Here is a 20,745-nt window from a genome sequence, read left to right as displayed (position 1 = left end):
CTTCTTTATAGAGAACTATTTTTTTTCTTTTACAATTGATCAATTTGTAAGTCACTTTTTTTTATAATGGTGGATATGTCATATGTCAAACTCTCCTTCTAGTCTTTCTTATACTATTATAATAGTACCATAGGTTTAATCAAAACAGAAAAAAATATGGATTTTCTCACAATAATTATTGCAGACTTGGCATCATTTATCAGTCATTTGCTCAGTCTAGCTGCATGCAAAAGCCTTTTATAAACACGTCACAGTGCTTAACACAGCGCAATCCCATTTAATGCTGGTTTGTTGGGTCTCCAATATGTTTTCCAAACAGAGTTTCAGTAATCAGGTCATTTGTTATAATGACAACCATTAGGGGTGATCATCCTCACACAGCAGTCAGGCAGACAAATCAGGTGCTCTCTCTGACTCACCTCAATTACGCATAGACACACACACACACACACACACACACACACACACACACACACACACACATACACTCACACAGACACACATACAAGACACAAACTTTCATAGACTTAGAAAATCAGGACCAAAATGTATAAATCTGTGTCAAATTCAACTCAACTGAATCCCTATATTTTTTAAGTCATGGATCATATTGTTCCCAATGGACGCTTCAGATAGAAAATGCCTAACCAAAACATTGCTCACTGGATTCTCAACCAATAAAAAGAATAATTGATTGCAATCAGATTGTAAATTGTGGTTAACACTTGACATGTTAAATGCATGATTAGATTAGAAGTCAAAAGATTTGGGAAGGAAAAAAATATCTTTATTTACAAAGCAATCACATTTCACTTAACTACAAAACTACGTAGAGAGAACATTGTTCTGCTATTGTGATATCCATAAGTCTCTAGCGGTCATAAAATGAAGCTCATATCTTAAATGTGTTTGTGTTTTAAATTATAGAGATGGTAAGGATGGTTGCTAATGAAAAGCAGAGGAATAGAAAAAGAAATGTCTCAACAACAGCAATAGACGTAGTGTGTGTGTGTGTGTGTGTGTGTGTGTGTGTGTGTGTGTGTGTGTGTGTGTCAGGGGTTAGAGTGGACACTCTGTTCCATATCCAGACCCGAATTCGTTCACCCTCTTCAGCAGTGCTGCTTTCACTGCACTGATCTTCCCATCCAACTCTGTCAGACTGCAGCCCTAAAGGACAAAGTAAGACCACACACTGTCAATCCTACAGTATAAATCAATTGCTCTGCACAGGCAAACACAAACACAAACACACGTTAACCTGCACTCATGGATGAAGTGCAGTCACAGTACCTGGGTGGAGCACGCTACTAACCTGAGTAGAAGATGCTTTTGGTCGCTTGTGCAGGTAACTCTACAAAAAAAAAAGCACAGGAATACACATCAGACAACACTGGCACAAGCCTAAAGGAACATACAGAAGTACTTTTCCTTTCCCCTCCATAGTTGGCCCTTTAGCTGGAGGAGTGGAAAGAGAATGTACACTGAGACACACACACACAATGTAGAGAAAACTAAATGCAATATCAAAGTTTAGCCCTTGGATTTCATAAAAGCCACTGAAATCTACTGAAAACTAAAACAGCTGCTTCAAATGAACAGATGAGGAAATTACAAGAAAAGAACAAAGACTTTTAATAAAAAAAAATCACCAGGAGTATTTAATGGAGAGCAGCAGACACTTGTGAAGATGACATGGGAAATATGTATTTTTACTCAACAATGATAGAGGGGAGCAGAGGTTTATCCACTGAGACCTGGTTTTCACCTTCAACTCATACATCCTCATGGATTCCTTTATTTTCAAGTTGCTCTATAATTGGTTAAGGAGCCACTTTGGTATTTAGTGTTAAAATGTTGCTCCTGAGATCGTGGGCCAACTGTGTACAGCTCTTCAGCAAACACCAAACTATTTTCAGAAATTGCAAAAAAAGTGGTACTCCGAATATAAAAGATCCCATCAGTTTATTCAAAGACACTCGACTTCTCTTGCTCTGCTCATACAAACATGCAGTGAGTCAAAAGCAGATGGAGAGCAGCATACTCACAGAAGCAGCATGCTGTGCTTAGAAATACCAGTGTGAAGAGACATGCAGCATCTCAAGCACACTTACTCAGATAACTAAACACATGCTGGACAGACTGCTCAAGACGGGAAATTAGTCGGAGTCTGTGCTACTCTCCTGCAGTCTTTGGGCTGAATATCAAGCCCAGTAAATCACATACTGCCAGCTTTTGTGTCTGCACTATTTTAAAAAGCATGGTGCAGTATTGATAAGTACATTATAGTATAAGCCATTTCTCAAGTGAGCTGTCAGCAGCAAATGTAATCACAGACATTGCATTTTTGATTCAAATCAATTTAGGGGGAATAAAGGGAAAAACTGTATGACTGAAAGTATACGGGAATATGAAGAGAAACTCTCAATCAGCATTCACAATCACAAACTTCTCTCAATAAGTTGATTTCATTTTGCAATGATTGGCCCAGATCTTACCAACAGCTAACCCGTATTCTACATGATAATTTAGGCATCAAACATATAACAGCTCCAACTGATAGAGAGCAACTGAGACTGGCTAGCTCAAACTATTCTTAACATTTCTCACCAACACAGTATATCGCCCCCTGTTGAAACACTGTCACACCACTACTGGGTTTGTTTACAAAGTGATTTATTGGCTTGAGGGCATTTTTTCCCATTCTGAAAATTATTGTCTGAGCTTTTGATATAAGGAATGTCGGTATGTGACAGCTAAATACAAAGTTCACACATATTTCAAGACTTAAAGAGATTTTGTTTTATTTGTAAACACAGGAGTAAAAATATCTGTATATTGCATTATAAGAGGTTAAGGTCCACAAAGGTTACTTTCCACCTGCAAGTCAAACCTTTTACCAAATCCAAATAATGTATGCGCATATAACAAAAATTCAGATGGTCAATAAAAGTCTGGATTGCATCTTTAAATTTTAGAAAGATCTCCAACAATCCAAAAGAGAGAAAATCCCACCACCACCTCATCAAACAGGGCTCCTACACTTTTTCTATTTAAAAATTCTGTATTTTTCCAAACCTTAATCTATATATTATCATTGATTATGGCTGCACATTTATTTCTTGTGGTTTTTCACCTTGTACTACAGGCTGACAGTATTACAATAAAGGAGTGGTGCACTATATAATACTTAAAATAATACTTGGTGGTGAATACGTGGTGATGAATGGCTACACTGTACACTTGTTTGAAACTTTGTGATGACTGTGTGTAGGAACCACGACTAAACACAGACAAAGCTTTCTGTTACTTACTGTGGACTGAAAGTACTCAGGTGAGAGTCCCTCCAGCTCCAAGATGCGATCCTCCAGCTTCTTCAGCCTCTGGTAGACAGTCAGTGGGACGGGGCCCGCTAAGAAACAAAACACTTGTTGAACAGCCTGAATACAGACAATATTACATAAGCACAAGGCAAACAAAATAAATCTCTGACATAATAGCAGTAGGAGTGAGGAGTGTGACGAACAAACGTTGAAGAAAAGTCATGACTGATGGCTATATATGTACAAGTTAACAATTAATGACTACAAACACAATTAAAATTCTAGCAACACTAACAAGTATCAACACTATTCATATCATCATTTCTAAACCAATTCATTGGCTCATTTTCAAATACATTGAGTGGTATCATCTTGGATAAAGGGAACACCACAAAATATACTGCAACACTGCAACACATTCGCAATTCGGAAATTACAAGCCTGTGTTAAATTCTGTTTCCTATAAAACATTATGGAAAAGTAGTATCATTTACATTTTAAAGATTTGTTTTGTCCACAAATGCCAGTGTTTTAGTTTAGTTTGAAATAACCACATGTTAAAATGTTTCAGTGAAGTTGAAATGTTAAATTCCACTTTTAAAAAAGCATCTGCAATGGTCTAGTAACAACTGTTTTATCCTTTCATACATGTAACATTGCACTTATTGAAACACAATGATGCTTCACACATTATTAGAACTCTAAACTTTAACAGAGGGATTGGGAAATATCTTTATTTATCTCTGAAAGATAAGACGGCAGATTTCCTCCTGACCTGTTGGGAGTTTCAGGTGAGTCTCGATGTTGTGAAGTCGTTCTTCTATGGCTGGGTTTCCACACTCTCTGGCCGCCGGTCCCCTCTGCTGCTCCCCAGCCTCCCCCTGGCCCCCCCCACCACGAGTCTGTGGCCCATAAGTGTTTACCACCCGTGTAACTGGCCAGCCGGGGCACACAGCACATAAACAGAAGCCATAAACAAGTATTAATCACATACTAGTTAAAAAAAAAAAACAGGCTCTAACAGGGGTTTGGGGCTTTGTACCAAACATGCAGATGCTTTGAGGGAGTCCTAAACAACATTTCAGTTTTTTCTTTTAATTTTTGTTAAGTAGTCTAGTTCAATTTGTACATGTATTGCTTAATACTGCATCACACCGATAATACAGTATTGCACTATTGCTTCATTTGTGCCATTTTGTTTTCTGTTGTCTGTGTAACTCTCATTTTACTCTTGTTTGTAGTATGCAGTAACCCAAAGAAAAAGGTTTTTGTTTCACTGTACAGTTACGTAAGGTGGAGTGACAATGAAATTTAATTACATGAATTAAACAAAAAACAATAAATTAATAGTGTTTCTTAAAAAAAACAAAAAAAAAAAAACCTAAGAAAATGTTTGAGGTGACAAACCTGTAGCTGCACTGTTGGGTGATTTTCATGTTGTAACTCAAACTAAAGATTTCATGATCCTCTATAGCTTAAACAAATATAATGACCCTTAACCCATTCAAAACATATTATATAATTTCAAAAATACATAGTTATGATTCTAAAAATAAGGCTTTTTTTTCCTGTTGACATTTCTAACATAAATTAATTTTCTTACCTTTCACATGGCTTTTAAACCCTGGGTAAGGAGTGAATACTGCATCTGTTCTGGCACAGCTGTTTTCTATAGTGGAGAAAATCACCAATAATGAATTCATGGAGAGAAAAAAATATACAAAACAGTTTGTCCTTACTCTTACATATATTCTGTAGAAGTTGAATTACCAGATAGGAACCTCATTTATCAGATGAAGAGTGAAGGGTGTTTCAACATTCTCTAAGCTGGCCAATAAAGTTGCCTGTTAGTGTCTCCTGATTTCTATTGCTGTTCTTTCACACAGGCTTTGAATTAAAAAAGGCCTTCTGTCTCATGTTTTTCTGGACCAAGCTGGTTTTATTTTGAGGCCGAGTGTGTTAGCTACTTCAGCTCCACTCTTGGAGCAGTTCAGCCTGACCTCTCGCCTGTGGAAATCAGCTCTCTCCCAAACATTGGCAATCTGTGTGCAGCTCCCTCTCCACCCTGCCCCCACCTCGCTCCCATTCTCACCCTGATTGCAGTCGATCACGTTGCAAAACTCCCGCACATTGTTTTCATTGATCTCCATCTGCTTGCGCTCCATAAATGCAGATATTCTTCGGTCAATCTGGGGTTGGAACAAAGAGAGAACACAGAGGATGAGACATGGTGGATTGATGAGCTATTGATAGGTGTCAATGCAATGACCCTTTTTGCCTATTTAATGCTAATGATCAGGACAAAGAGGGTGCAGCAATTTACATTACACTACATGGAATTGGGAATGGAGTAGGAAATTATTCCAGGTAGCCAAAAAAGTTGAATTGCTTGCCATCATCAAATGATGGAGTATGAATACTGTTTGCTTGGCTACCAAAATAAATGCACAACAGAATGGGTCCTCTTGTCCTTCATCCACATGCAATCTCAAAGTAATGAGCATCCACTTCATAATCCATCAAGGACCTGGCCCTCTCTCAAAGCCCTCCAGCAATGTGGGCTGTTTTACCCGACCACAGCGCTGAAGGACCCCTTATTCTCCGCTGAACTCAGCTTATCAGGTCTCCATCAAGCATTTGCTTCACTGCATCACTTCATGTGCACATCCTCGGGAGCAATTACTTATGATTATTCATTTGCTTGACAGGGAGTAAAGAGGGCTCCAAAAATGTCACTGCCTGAACAGCTGACTGATCTGCTGTCACAGACCCACCTCTGACTTCCTGGCTTTGATCTGCACCGTGAGGTCATCAGCCTGCGACTTGCTCTCTTCAGCCTCTGAGATGCCTCTGCTAGTGGTGGGAGGATGGGGCCCAGACGGTGCGGCCGCCTGCTCTTTGACTGAAGATGAAACAATAGCATCATCATCCTCATGTCCTCCTGATGCGCTCTCCTTTACAGATGAGGGCTCAACTGCAGCATCCGCCAGTGTCTTGAGGCTTTCTGAAACAGACTGAAGAAACAAAAATCCATACAATGTTTTACAAGCGGCAGAATAGAGATCCTTTCAAGGCACACCTATAAACAAACACACCACACTAACATTTATTCACAGAAAAATTGTATAATCCTCTTTCTGAGAATACTGTACCATCCAATAATATATAATTTCAAAGGTATTTTTGCAAAAAAGAAATCGAGTCTCAACACTACTAAATAATACCTAGATAATAGTTTACACAACATCAGAATCATAGACTGGTATACATTACATATGGCCTAATTTGCTGTGTGGAAGCCCACATTACCTGTAATTTAGAGACGTGCTGCTGCAGGCAGCTGTAAACATAAGCAGCTGGAGATGACGGCAGATCCACCGCGTCCATGTTGACTTCTATTTTCAATACAGCATCACCTAATTTAAGCTTTATTGTAAAAACACAAACAAACACACATGATAGATTACACGTATAACATATATTTAGCTCATCTGTGGATTCCAGTCTGTCCTGGTCATCAATTACAGACAATTACAGTAGATTATGTTTACATTCATGAGGTAAACTAGCTAGTGGAGCCCTGCTTGAATGTATGAGAAACTGCAAGCTTTTGGCTATTTACAATAAAATTAAATAATGTTCGACCATAAAGCGAAACTAAAGCGCAGTTACTTTGTTGCAACTCGTCAACACTTTGCCTGAATGGTGTGCAACAATGTAACGTTTTCCAGGGAGAACAGCGACAATGGAGGAAAGCAGCCATGCTACCCCGGTTGCTAAAAACAATTGCATGTAACAGCATGGACTGAACGGCTGAGAACCGGAGCCACGCGGCTGAAACGGCAAACCAACCTCTTCCCCGAAGTCTGCTAACAGCTTCAGGATCACACACATGCAGTCCCTATAGTTAGACATTTGACTGGATTCATTAGGAGGAGCATTTCCACTGAGCTTCATTTTCTCCGCCATTGTATTTCCGCATCTGCAGAATGCCGTTCTCTGATTGGTTAGAATGAGGTAGCGTGCAGTAGAGGTGCGCGCGCGCAACGCACACACACACACACACACACACACACACACACACACACACACACACACACACACGCACACGCACACGCACACCCACACACACACACACACACACAGACAGCCGTTAATGGCCATAATAATTTAGCACCACAAATGCTGTGTGGGTAGTTTTCAAAGTAGGTAGTTGATTTTCACATCAGTGCAAATTTGCAAATTATGAGAAGTTTCAATGGGATAGCGACAGGGATAGAATAGAATAGAATAGAATAGAATAGAATAGAATAGAATAGAATAGAATGCACTGATACTTCTGAAGTAATCTTTATAATGATATAATAATAATCTTTATAGCTCTATAATGACATGGAAAAGAGTTTAATCAATAATTCATTCAGACAATCACAGTGTCATTTTTAGCAAAATAAGCTTGCATGTAAAGTTGATATTATGAAGAGAAGCTACAGCAGAATAAAATGTTAATTTGTCCTCAGTATGAGTTAAAAACACTCAGTGGCGCTGGCACACAATACCCAGCTTCTATAGAGCAGAACCTAGCCTTTCAGTAACTGGAGGAATACAAAATGAAAGATGTTGCAAAAAGAAAATCTATTGGCTCTACATACTCAAATGAGCCAATAAATGTGTATCTGCATTTGTGTAACTGCACAACATGGCTATCATACAATCATACAATATCAAATAGCTTGCATATGTCATCATTCCAAAGTATTTTATATTTAGGACTTTCACTCCAAATTAGATTTGCGACATGGCTACCTGTGAGACTGGACTGACAAGTGTAAGGTTTCTAGCTGCATTTAACTGTATTCTCCATCATTTACTTTTAGTAGCAAACAGGAGAAAGAACGGTCACTCAATTATAAGAACATTGTCCCTCAAACCATGGTGGGGGTGTGTGGCAGGGTATTAGGATGGGAACCTGGCCACAATGGCGTATTTTTCTGCGTTGAGTGACTGTGGGAAAATCTCCCTCCTCTATTCAGACATTTTTCCCTTCTTTTCATATAATGAGGAGAGAGACTGATGAAGGCAAAAACAGAAAATGAACAATTACAGGCAACGAGAAAGCACAACCACTCAGAGCTGAACTCAGCAATGCTCTCTAGAAGGGTTAATCATTTTAGGAAGGGGGTTTGAAGACAAGCCTTTTAGTTTAATTCATCTCTGGGGTGATATTTTTTCCCCTGCAACAGGAAGGGAACTGTAACACTTGACATGGTTTGACATGCTGAGCCATTGCTGAATGTTCCCACACAGCAAGGAGCTCAGAAATTAAAAACTGCTCATTTAATTTGCCTGGCTGCATGCACAAGAGCTGTAATTAATTTGTTCTTTAAATTGGCAGGAACTATATTCAAGGTGCTCAAATCTGACAAATCATGATCTTGGAATTATAAAATTCTATCTGACTTTTTTTTTTTTTTTTTTTTTATTAAAATTGAGTTTTTCACATATTCATGATCTTTGAATGTTACTTTATGCTTGTGGGTCTATATGTGTGTGTTTTTTAAAAGAACCTTTTGGGGTTAAATATTTTAAAAAGATAGAAAATACATAACAGTTTTGCCCAAAGGGATGCCAATTCTTTGATGCTCAAAATTTCAGAACTGCACCTCAGATAGACCCTTCCAAGCTCACAAAATAAAGTTTTACTCCATGTATTTCGTCTTTACTTCCACAGTAATACACAATTACAAATCAGCCATATTTTAATGAGAAAAAAGAGACAAACAACCATGAATTACAACCATGAATTTTTGAAATGATACTGTACAATACCTTTTGAAAAGGTTTGTAGATAAACTAAATAAACACACAGGAAACCTTTATTTTCATGAAAGTTAACTGGATATGTTGGATATATTTACTTTGGTTCAAAATAACGGGACTTTTGCATGGAGAAGGAGTTTATGTTACATAGGGAACAAGCTGGTGGAGGTGGAGGTGGAGGAGGAGGGAAGGGAGTGAAGAGGGATTGTTGCTGCCTCTTGCCTCAGTCGCATCAGCCACCTGCAGGAAAGTAAAAGGGTTCGCTTTTGAGCCTGTCTGCTCCACGGTGGCAGATGATGTTGACAGAGCATGAGACGCAGTAAAGGCCAGACGGGAGGGTCAGGAGAAAGAGAGAGAGCAAAATGGAGAGAGCCAAGTGGATTGCAGAGGGAAGGTTTTGTCTCGTTTTATTGAGAGGGGAATAATTAAATGTATCCTTTTCTCTGAGCCGGGGACTGGATCTCCCCATGGCAGATGATCATTTGGAAATGTTTCTTTTAACAAACTTTCTCTTTCAAATTTAACTTGCACCAAAAAGAAGGAGCAGTAAAGTGCGTGTGCGTTGTGTGTGTGTGTGTGTGTGTGTGTGTGTGTGTGTGTGTGTGTGTGTCAGACCTAGGATTGTAGTGAATGTAGCTTTCTTCTTTTTTTGGAAAAGAAAACAACTTGCTTACCCTGAAAACACCACAATGGCTAAAATGTGAATTCAGAAATGCCTGGTTATTTCATTTATTTAAGAGTTCAACCACAAATAACAAAACACTGATTGAGGTCAGAAAGAAAGCATTTCCATGCTGAATTTATAGCTCACATAGACAGATTCAGGGAGAGGCAAACCTAGCTTTACTACAGTCTCTGTGAGTTAGAAAACATCACATTCCGGTGCATTTGCAGGCTCCCTTGAAAGTTTGTCACGAGGGTAGGCAGGCAGGTTATTGCTTTAAACCACTTCTGACTGTGGAGACCATTAATGATATGGCCAGAGCGCTGAGGATCCTCATAAAGTTATTAACTGGCTTTTTTTACCGGCTGCACACTTGCTGTTCTGTTCCTGCCACATTTCCAATCAGCATGAGCCAGACGCACGACCACCAGCACTCCAGCTCTTCGCACGCCGCTTGATGCAGATTCTCTTACACATGTGGAGCGATTCAAGAGGTCTCCTATACCTGACCCATGCTCAGATGTTTTCCCTCAGACGGTTTTTCATTACATATCTGCATGCCTTCCCTTTGTCTGTTTCGTTTAGGTGTCTCATACCTGACAAAATCACCCGTAATGCTGATGAGACAGCAAACGTCAGCACTCAGACCGGCTGTAAGGAAGGAGCAAGTCACCGGTAACAAGTCGGAGCCCCTAAGTTGTCCTCCCTACAGCTGTGGCAGTAACCTGGGGAGCCTAAATGGCAGAAGTGAAGTGCAGTGAGTCAGAGTGCTCCAATCACTCTGCAGTCTTCCCCTGAGAGGCTGCATGTTGATAGTTCCCTTGTTATTATATCCTCAGAACTATGGGGACTCGTCTGACACATGGCCGTCTGCCAGCACCAGATACTGATGATGAAGACATGAGTTATTTATTATTGATAATGATAGTCGGGGATCTAAGTCCTTTTTGAACAGTAGCAGTAACAGCAAGCAGTTGTAGTAGAAGTATTGAAAGTGTTTGTGGTTGTAAATAAAAGTTTGGCAGGGTAAATATTTGGGGTCTGGTTAACAAAAACCCAACTTCTGTAAATGTATCTTTTTAAATGCAATGTACACTACCAGTCAAAAGTTTGGACACACACATTTTTCTTTATTTTTACTATTTTTCCACATTTTAGAATAATAGCAAATAGATTAAAAAATATGGAATAACACAAATGGAATTATGCAGTGACCAAAAAAGTCAAAAGTATCTTATATTTTAGATTCTTTACAGTAGCCGCCCTTTGCCTTGATGGAAAGGCAAAGGCTTTGGAAACAAATTCATACATAGGCATCGACTTCACGATTTATATTTGTCTAAGAAACAAATTTCAAGCATTTAAGCATAAGCATTTAGATCAAATTGGCTTTAAGATAATGAAAAACATAGTACATTCAATCAGGTGTGTCCAAACTTTTGACTGGTAGTGTATTTAATAATGTGGTAATGTATAATAACTCTTTTAAAATAATGGTTGACATATTTCAAGGCATTTGTCTTTGAATATTTGTAACTTTTCGCTCAGTCAGCAGACAGTCCACCTTACCTCTGTCTCTAAAACTGTCTCTCTGTGGTCCTGGGACTGAATCTTGCTGTAATATTCCCCCCTCGTTTCATGACCCCCACCCTCCCACCCCCGCCCCCACCTTCAGATGGCTGCACCTGTCACCTGGGGGCCTCTGCCTACATTCAGGATCAATTTACATAACCTCATTTAGCAGTTCACAAATCAGAGCCATTAAGAGCTGCTAACAGGAACCAAGGGTTCTAATTTAGCCTGCCTTTCACAGTGGGAAAATTGTTCGGCTCAGGCCTACAAATAAAGACTCAGGTCTTGGCTTTGATTGTTGATTGTGATAGTAAATGTACAGATGATTAGAACAGATTTCCCCCCTATATTGATTTCCTGCCAAAACACAGCAGGCACTGGTCCTGCACTGGGAAACCACTGGAGGAGGAGGTGAGGACAAAGGGAGTTTGTTGCAGACATGGATATGTACAAAATATTAACCATAATAAGGTATTTGTTAATAAAATGCAATGATTATCTGCAGGCCTGGAGGTTTTTTTTTTAAATATTAAATGAAGATGTTGAGGTGCTCTAACATCTATTAATCATTTATGGTCTGCTTGTCTGTGTTATTTACTGCATACATTATGTAAATAAGACATTTCATCAATCCGAAAACTAAATAGATTCTGACAATCTAAAAAATACTATCCAGAGAAATAATGAACAAATGATGAATTCAATATAACAATTCATTCACAGTAATTTAACACAGTACAATTTTTTTTCACTCCACTATGCACATTAGAGCACAGTACATGTCCCCCAAATGAAAGCCATACAATCATGTGAAGGATTTGCTTAAATGCTTTTATTTACATTTGTGTGGCAATGTGACAGTAGCAAACAAATTCAGAGTGCCATGAATAGCTGAAGTCAAGAGCTGAAAAATTATTTTCAATCTGCATTCAATTTGGCAAAGATGGGGCTCATAGAATAAAGAGGCTGATTCAAATTTCCACTTGTTCACCACTAAACTTGGAGGTACCGCACCGTGAATGTGTGCTTTTAGGGGGCATTTTGGGGAGCACATTTAATTAATCAACAAATCAACGCTCTTCTCACTTGCCTTCCAGACGCATATGTTTGCACTTCAGGCTGTAGGATAAGGAGGAGGCTCTGCACGAGATGTATCTAGCTGCCTACAGATTTAGTCTACTGCTGTTGCAAAATGTGATTACATAACATCAACCATCAGCAGGCGGATGAGAACAGAAACAACAATAAAGATTTATCAAGGTTTAGAAGATATGCAGTGAAAGACCCAGACACATGCACTGACTGTACAGTATAAAAGCTTGGGGTCAAGTCACACAAAAGTTGAAAATGTTTGTGAGGCGTGATTCAGTAAAGTGCCCTGTCCAGCTCGGTCCAGCTCGTTTTTAGCCATTTCACTTGAGGATAATTTATTACAAGTAGTGCAGAGCAGGTCTGTGTGGGGGCTGGGATTTAGCAGAATGGTGCTTGAAAATGCTATAGCAACCAACAAGAGGTAGTGAGCCTTTGGTAAAAGCAACTCTGATTGTGTAAAAGGAGATAAGATAGCATACTGATCGTGATGGTAAAACATGACATTTTAACATACAGTTCAGGCCCTTTTGAAAGTAGCACATAATAGTCTAAACCAATTAACCACGAATGCAACTGTTATACAGATTGTTTTCTGATGATAATAATGAGAACATAGAGTTGTGAAGTTGTTTAAAATGGACTACAAGCAGATCCATCTAAATCTGGCCTTCTAGTCTGATTTCTAGACAGTTTTGCCCACAGGAACAGTATATTCCAGTTTGCCTTAAATCCAACTTGCTTTCAAAGGTCCCAGTCTGAGTCAGATTAAATGTTATAAAGAGAGTTGGACACCAGCCAGTGTCTTGTCCATCACTCCTTTAAAAAGGATAGGGAGAGACAACTGTTGTTGCTGTGTAGCCTAGACGAATTACTTTTAATGAACATGTAATTAATGGAAATAGACTGAACGGTTTCAAAGCAAACAACGATTCTAATTGATTTGCATTTCCCTTTTTGCGCTCCGATTCTCTTTGTCCGGCGTCTCTATTGATTACGCGCTATGTGTATCGCTCCGCATGTGTTTTCCTTCATTAACAGATAACGGGTTCCTGATTACTCCCATCCCTGGGTTTAATGTTGCTTAATGTCTACTTTGTTCCCGTGTCATGTCGGAGGGCAGCGAGAATAATGAGAGGGTGGGTGGGCCATGATTGGCCCGTAGTAAGGCAATGGTGTTTAGGACGCCGGCTGCAAGGGGATCAGTGGAGAGGTTAGAAAAGCAGAACCTTTTGGCTGACTGAAACGCAGCATGTGGCCCTGGCCCCGGAGTCTGATTCACTCTCACTTTCACTGGTGTTTTCTGTTAAATTGCCATTTTGCTATCAACACCTGACACCCCTTTATTGAACTGCCCGTCACCCTGACATCCCTGAGATGTGTATTATAGGCCGGTGACGGCTTAGACCAATAAAGAGTTTAACATAAATTTGCTTTTGAAACATTATTCTACCAGCTACTCAGTTCTATGGGGATTAGGCTATAAGCCCTTCTGTCGATTTCCGTTCATTTATAGCCTGTAAACTGACCAAGTAAGAAATAACTTAGGCTCCTACCCTACTGGGCAATTCAGCAACCGGAATAAAATACACTGACAATGGGCTTAAAAAGAGAACTACCGCGTTGTAAACAGAATTGCATGTTAGCTAATTGTTAATTTAAGCGGCTCGTAGTGGCTAATTATGTCGGCACAGCCAAGCCATTTGCATGATGGACCAGCCACCTGCCTGAAGGCGCTGCCAGGGCAAACTATATAATTACTGAACAGCAGTGGGGCAATTTTTGACTGTCGCCCCTTTTGTGTTACATGAATTCCTCGTAATGACATATTTCATTAGGGGGGCAAATAGCACCCCTCCTCTTGGTTCCCGAACAAAACCTGCAAGTCTCAACAGGTCCTAATATAGCCGACAGGACCTAGTCTCCACCTCCACCCAATGTTTTCATTAACCTGTAGTTATGTTTCTTTGCTGCGAGTTAAATGGACGGCTATGTCTTTTCTCAGCTCAGCTTATATCCATTGGTCAAACGGGACCAGGCCTTTTCTTAAAGTGATTGGAGCCTGAACTCATTAAGCTGTCAAATGTCTGGGCTTGGGATCTTGATTGCTTATTGTGTAGCAACATTCAAGGAATGTTTTTTTTTCTGTCTGGCTTGAAGCAGAGTCTGTAAAGAGCCGTAGTAGCCCAATATTCACAACAGAGGCCAAAAATAAATGATAGCCTACTCGCATGGACTGACTATTGGACTCAAGTTTCCATTAGGTTTTCCTGAATGTTTTACCACTTTGTTGGGATTTGTGTAAAGTTAAAAATGTTCTTGCGATAGCTCAAATCCAGAGCAATTATATGGAAACGCCATGAAATTTATTTTAATCATAGGCCTGCAAACGAGTCGAAGCGTATTAAAGCACATTGACTCGTGTGGCCATCCTTAACGGAAAAATCACCATAATATTCATAATGGGGCTTATAGTGTGACTGCACTCAAAATGAGATTATAGTGACCTTATAGGCTACTTTATAGTATTCATCGCCCCTACTATCAGTATAACATCCTTATAACATTCTTTTGATATACCTACAGGAACCTATAGTTTTATTGTGATATTTGTATAGTGGCCTAGCCCTCTAAAAAACATTCTTACGATTGCTATGGCACTTTTTGTAAGGACTATGTTGATTTTTTTCACATTATCGCCCATAAACTAGAGTATAGCCTTGCTATCTCCTACAAATAAGGTCAATTAAAATTCGCTTTAAGTCTTGCCATTTGAAATAGATAGCTTCGGACTATTCAAACATTCATTAAAGGGAGAAGTTACAGCCAAAGGCCTATAGAGTAAGATGCGGGATGTGGGTCGGTCTGGAGGGCTTGGTGTTAACGGGGTTAGTGATGGCTCGTTGGTTTCTAAAGGACTCCTGCTGGTACTGTACACAGACATGACAACTCAGCTTTAGTCTGCTCTCATTTAATTGGCCTGTTTAACGGGAGCGCGCCCGCCCGCCCGCCCGCACACGCGCGCGAGCGCACACACACACACACACACACACACACGTACTTCTATCCTTGTGAGGACCTTCCATCTACAACTTTCACATTATCCAATATCCTAATCCTAAACTTAACCCAGATCACCACAGCCAAACTTAATTTTACACTTTACCTTAAACCCAAGTTCTAACTTAAACTAACCTTAACCTTAACCTTAACCCTTACCTTAATCTAAACCTAAACCTATCCTAGGGTGTCAACCTAAACCTACCCTGGGGCATCCTGGTGGCTCAGTGGTCTAAGGCGAGTACCATGTAAACGCAAGGTCTGACCCAGAACCTTTATCCCCCCAAAAAATCTTTTAAAAAACCCCTAAACCTATCCTAATTCTAATCAGAACCCAAAACCCAAGTCCTAAACCTAACCAACCTCTTAAAGGACAGGCAAAGGGACTTCAAAATGTCCTCACTCTGAAGGTGTGAAACTCAGACTGGTTCTCACAAGGATAAGTAAGGACAAGTACAACACCACACACTCACACACACACAGGAATTGGATGATGAGAATGTAAGCGCCTCCACTATTGCAGGGGCCAAGAAAGTAATTTACTGCATTAGTTGAACTCTTAGGTAGACTCAGCCAGGAAAAGTGTTTAATTAAGGCAGGCGAGGCAGATCGATCAGCCTCTGACTTAAATGCTTCACATGTACATGGTCTTATTGCCGACAGTGCCTGACGTTAGAGACCAGACTGTATGACTCACTGTATCTTTTTGCCCAATTCATTGTTGTAATTTGAGATACAGGCTTCACAATTATATTGTTATAGTTACCCTTTTAAAAAGACAAGTCATTGCTTTTGTTATCACCCCCACTAAATACCAGATTGAAGTTGAATTATCCAGTAATGGATTATCCGAATCCTCTGATTAGAAGAAATGGAAGAAAAGTTTATCTTTGCTCACCCTGATCATCCACAGGATAGGTAACTGTGTTATCCTGATTTTTAATGGTAAGAGATGAAGCAACCGCTAAATATGGGGTTTGTATCAGAAACATAATGTAGGCTAATGGATCAAATGAATGCTCGCTGGAGTTAAAAGTAATTTTACTTTTGAAACAAATGAGTAATGCATTACTTTTTTGAATAATAAAAAATAACTGGGTGTTGATTGTAACTCAAAATGCTAACCAATGCTAATCATTTGAACCAAAACAAAATTAATTGACCCAAATGAACTTGCTTTTTGCATGCCAAATACACTGATTTGTGGGTATATGCTGGTATGTGTGTTTCTAACATTGTTCAGTTGTGGACCTTTGCTGTGTGTCTTTGTGTGTTGCATCTGTGTCTGTATCTGTGTGTCAAAATGAGAAATTGTAAGGCATCAGTCAACTATTCTAAGTTCGAACTATAGCAATACTAGCCTATAGCTATCTAGGTAAACCAGTTTGCTGGCCTGACCTTCCAATATCATGAATGTCATGGTCATAAATTAATGAATAAATGAATGAAAAAATCTGGCATATTTATAGTTTTATTTTTGACCAGAGTTCCTTCTTTGCCATTCAAATTTGCCAAATAGGTAACTTGTGCACTGAAAAACAGGTTCTTTTGCTCCGCCCATTGAGGCTAAACTCAACCAACAACATTATTTTTAACTCCAGAGCAGCTCTGTCTGAGAGAAATGTTTGTAAATTCCAATCTGCAGTTATGTGTGTATGTTTTCAGTCAGAAAATCATAATTATTGGAGGCATCCACTGGACAAATAATCACAAACTTCACCAACTGTAATTACCAGCCCTATCTGGTTCATCTCTTAACTTTCTAATAGAACCTTCCCCATTCTCCTCTTCAGCAAACATCACATTATGGAGGTGCCACAGGGTTCAATTCTTGGTCCAGTCCTTCTCTCATTATGCTCTGCCTTGGCAATATAATGTATCGAATTACTACTTGCTGCTGCAATGGCCCAATTTCCCCACAAGGATCATATCAGGTTAATCTAATCTAATCTAATCTAATCTAATCTAATCTAATCTAATCTAATCGTATCGTATCGTATCGTATCGTATCGTAGGCACAATACTTAAATTCACTGCTATGCAGATGATACTCAGCTTTATTTCCCATTTAAACCTGATTATCCAAAGATCCTTGACACTCTAAGTAACTGACTCTGTGTTGTCAAGTGCTGGATGTGTGCTAATTTTTTTTAGAACTTAATGACAACAAACCTGAAATAATTTTATTTAGTCCTCAAAGCTCCAGACGCAGATTCAGAACAAACTAGGTGGTCTACAACATTAACTCATGGGTGGATTTTGACATCAATCTGACTTTTGAAGATCGGGGTTAGAAAGATAGATAGATGTAGTATATATATATAGATATATAGATGTATAGCAATATGTCAAAATAAAAGTGTTTTTATCCTCAGCTAATTTTGGGAAGGTCATTGATAATATAATCTCACCAAGCTACTGTATATTGCAAATCTTTTAACCCCCAATGAACCTGAAATCCTCTAGCAGGTCTCTTCTGATGGTTCCTTCATTTAGACTCAGGACCAAAGCTGACCAATCATTTGCCATCAGGACCCCTAAATTGTGGAGCAACCTGCCAGAGGAACTCAGATTAGCTAAATCAGTATCATCTTTTAAATCTCTATTTAGACTTAGACTGGCTTTTATGGAATGATTTTTCTTAATTTGTCTTTTATTCTTTTGTTTTTATTCATTTTTAAAGGATGATGATGATGATAATGATGATGTTTATTATTATTATTATTATTATTATTATTATTATTATTATTATTGTCATTGTTATTGTTATTATTTTGAAGGACGGTTTAAAATTTGGTTTGATGAAATGATAGTCCTACCTAAATTTAAGTATTGGTGGTTCATTCAGTCTTTGATTATTCTTGCTAAAACACAAGTCAAAATAAATAAATAAATAAATAAATTGGTCCACTTAAGTTATAAAAAAAAAATGTTGTGCAAAATCTGCATTGATTCACAGAGTCATAAAATTACACACCTGGCTCATATCAAAAATGTGTAGGCCACACATTGAATTTCATGATCCTAGTTTACTCCAGCTTGGAGAAATTCGGGGTGTTACAACTCATAACCATGCTCCCCGATCTCCCCTAGAGCACCGTATTTATAATGCAAGAACAGGGGCTTGATTGTGACTGAATGAAATGTGATTGAATAAAAACATGAGTCCTTGTATACTCAATTCAAATCAATGAAAATATGAATAGGCGTCGTTTTTGCTTTTTAGATCATTGGGCTTTTAACTTACTGCAGGAAGTTAAACGTTTCTTGGGCTTTTTCGTTTGTTGTTTCTCAGCGGCACTGAGGAATAGCTCCAAGAAACCATTCTACATTTTAGGAGCAGGGAAACCTAGTGGTCGGAGAGACCGCCCCGTTACAAGAAGGGCGTGCGTTCGATCCCCACAACAGTCACGTGTCCGGCCGAAGCGTCCTTGAGCAAGACGCTGAAATCCTACGGCACACTCGTTATTAAGTCATGTGTAGCTTACAGTGGCATCACAAAAAATGTGATGTTGATAATCACATACGGACATTTACAATGTCATCAGCTTTTCGTGCACTCGAGCATGGAATCCATAAATAGCCTATTTATTTGTATTTGAAATTTCTTATTCTTGTCATTTGTGCCTTTTTTTTCCTTCCCAGTCTTGTAGACAAATTGCAGCCAGCGCCATTGAAATTTTCTTAGAAAGAAACAAAGCCAAATGAACACCGGAGACGTATAAAATGCGCTTTGTTCATCAGAGAGAGAAAAAAAAGACTCCACTCAGCCAGCTCTGAATGCTGCATTTCATGGCTGCAACAATTATGCTGAAAGGTCAAGTATTACAGCATCTTGCGTTCCGCCTTGCATGCAAAGTATTCCAGTTCGCAAATGACCCTCGGGTGCGCTCTTCGCACAATGGCTTGAAGAACCAGATAAACGCAGGACAATTAAAGATTTTTGCTACCAGTTGACAATAACATTTACCAAAGGGAGTGATTGCAGTTGCTGCGTAATTGTCCTATTTGTAATGCACATTAAGGAATGCTTAGGCCCTGCTGCACTGAAATGTTTAGGAACTTAAAAAAAATAGGTACAAAAGCAGCTGTGTTCAACAAGAAGAAAGTATATTATTTTTCTAACGTCTAAACAAGGCTATATGACCTTTAGCCTATGAAAGTTTATGTTCAGCCTCTGGTGATGGAAACACTTTTTTTCAGTCTAGAGTTTGGTGCATATTTTATAATATAGAATTATAGCGAAATGAGAAGCATGCAATTTCTAGAAATCTATATGAGCTTTATAAACCTGAAACACTGGTCATATATGAAATTGAATTCCTTTCATATAGATGATACGTTTATAGTTGTCTCCTCTTGCATTTTTAGGTATTAATTATATACACAATATACAAACTAATTAACATTGTCAGTCATTGTGCGGATTTCCCATTCACACACAACTATATTTCAGCACCGCGGACAGCACCCAAGCCCGCCTGTCTTACATCTTAAAAACACATCACGTTTTAAAACGATGAGGAGCCACTCTCACATTCATTGCTAAGATAGTGGTTTATGTTTCCATGAATAAGACCGGGTCAAATGATGCGTTGCTGGCTCCATGAGTTAGAGGTTTATCTAACTGTGACTTAATATGAATAGCTTACAATGCATTTTTTTCCTCGCCTGCACACGTCTGTATAGGCCTATGCTTTTTCCATCTGTTCTCCTCACAATGGGACTATGTAGGGATTCACTTGCACAGCCGCTTCAAAGCTGTAAATCAACGAAGTCAACGAAGACGCTGTGTCCTTATTTATTTATTTATTTGTTCTATTATTCTCAATTCGATCGTTGTAATCACTTTGTCTTATCTTCAGTACTCTCTGTTTTGCTTATTCGTATCTGTATCCTGTTCTCTGCTGAAGCGACGACAAAATTTCATCACATGGATCGTGAAAGTTTAATCAAATCTAATCTTTAAAAAGTTTAAGTTTGAGATCTGTAATTGGAAGTCTTTTTGTCGTGGAGGAGCCAGTTTATGGTGCTGAAGCCTGGCCACAAATATGGCGCCCCACTGTAGCCACACACTGCAAAAATATCCACCTTAACAAGTAATATAGCATTAACAAGAATTCAATGAATATCTTGAATCAGGGGTAATTTTCTTGATAGTAGTGTAGTGATCTGCCTTATTCTGCCTGGAGTTTCTGGAGTTTCCAGATATTAGACACT

General features: G+C 39.0%; 1 protein-coding gene across 2 annotated transcripts; it reads right to left on the bottom strand.

Moving 5' to 3' along the window:
- Positions 1-814: 814 nt before the first annotated feature.
- Positions 815-7,292, bottom strand: mbip (MAP3K12 binding inhibitory protein 1). Of its 2 annotated transcripts, XM_071539742.1 has the most exons (9): positions 7,173-7,292; positions 6,630-6,746; positions 6,095-6,334; positions 5,413-5,509; positions 4,924-4,989; positions 4,096-4,254; positions 3,312-3,409; positions 1,313-1,351; positions 815-1,167 (listed from the first exon to the last, which is right to left on the bottom strand). In XM_071539742.1, the coding sequence occupies exons 1-9, from the start codon at positions 7,287-7,289 to the stop codon at positions 1,060-1,062; spliced, it is 1,041 nt and encodes a 346-aa protein (XP_071395843.1). In that variant the 5' UTR covers positions 7,290-7,292; the 3' UTR covers positions 815-1,059. The 2 variants fall into 2 exon arrangements, with proteins under 2 accessions (XP_071395843.1, XP_071395849.1); XM_071539748.1 differs by lacking the exon at positions 6,630-6,746 and having other exon boundaries at positions 7,173-7,285.
- Positions 7,293-20,745: the final 13,453 nt, after the last annotated feature.

The sequence above is a fragment of the Centroberyx affinis genome, unplaced genomic scaffold (assembly GCF_046629955.1).
Source record: "Centroberyx affinis isolate AG114_WGS23_722 - 3 ecotype Tasmania unplaced genomic scaffold, CSIRO-AGI_Caff_v1 ptg000205l_1, whole genome shotgun sequence".
NCBI classification, from domain to species: domain Eukaryota; kingdom Metazoa; phylum Chordata; class Actinopteri; order Beryciformes; family Berycidae; genus Centroberyx; species Centroberyx affinis.
This window is presented reverse-complemented; position numbering and strand designations above follow the sequence as displayed.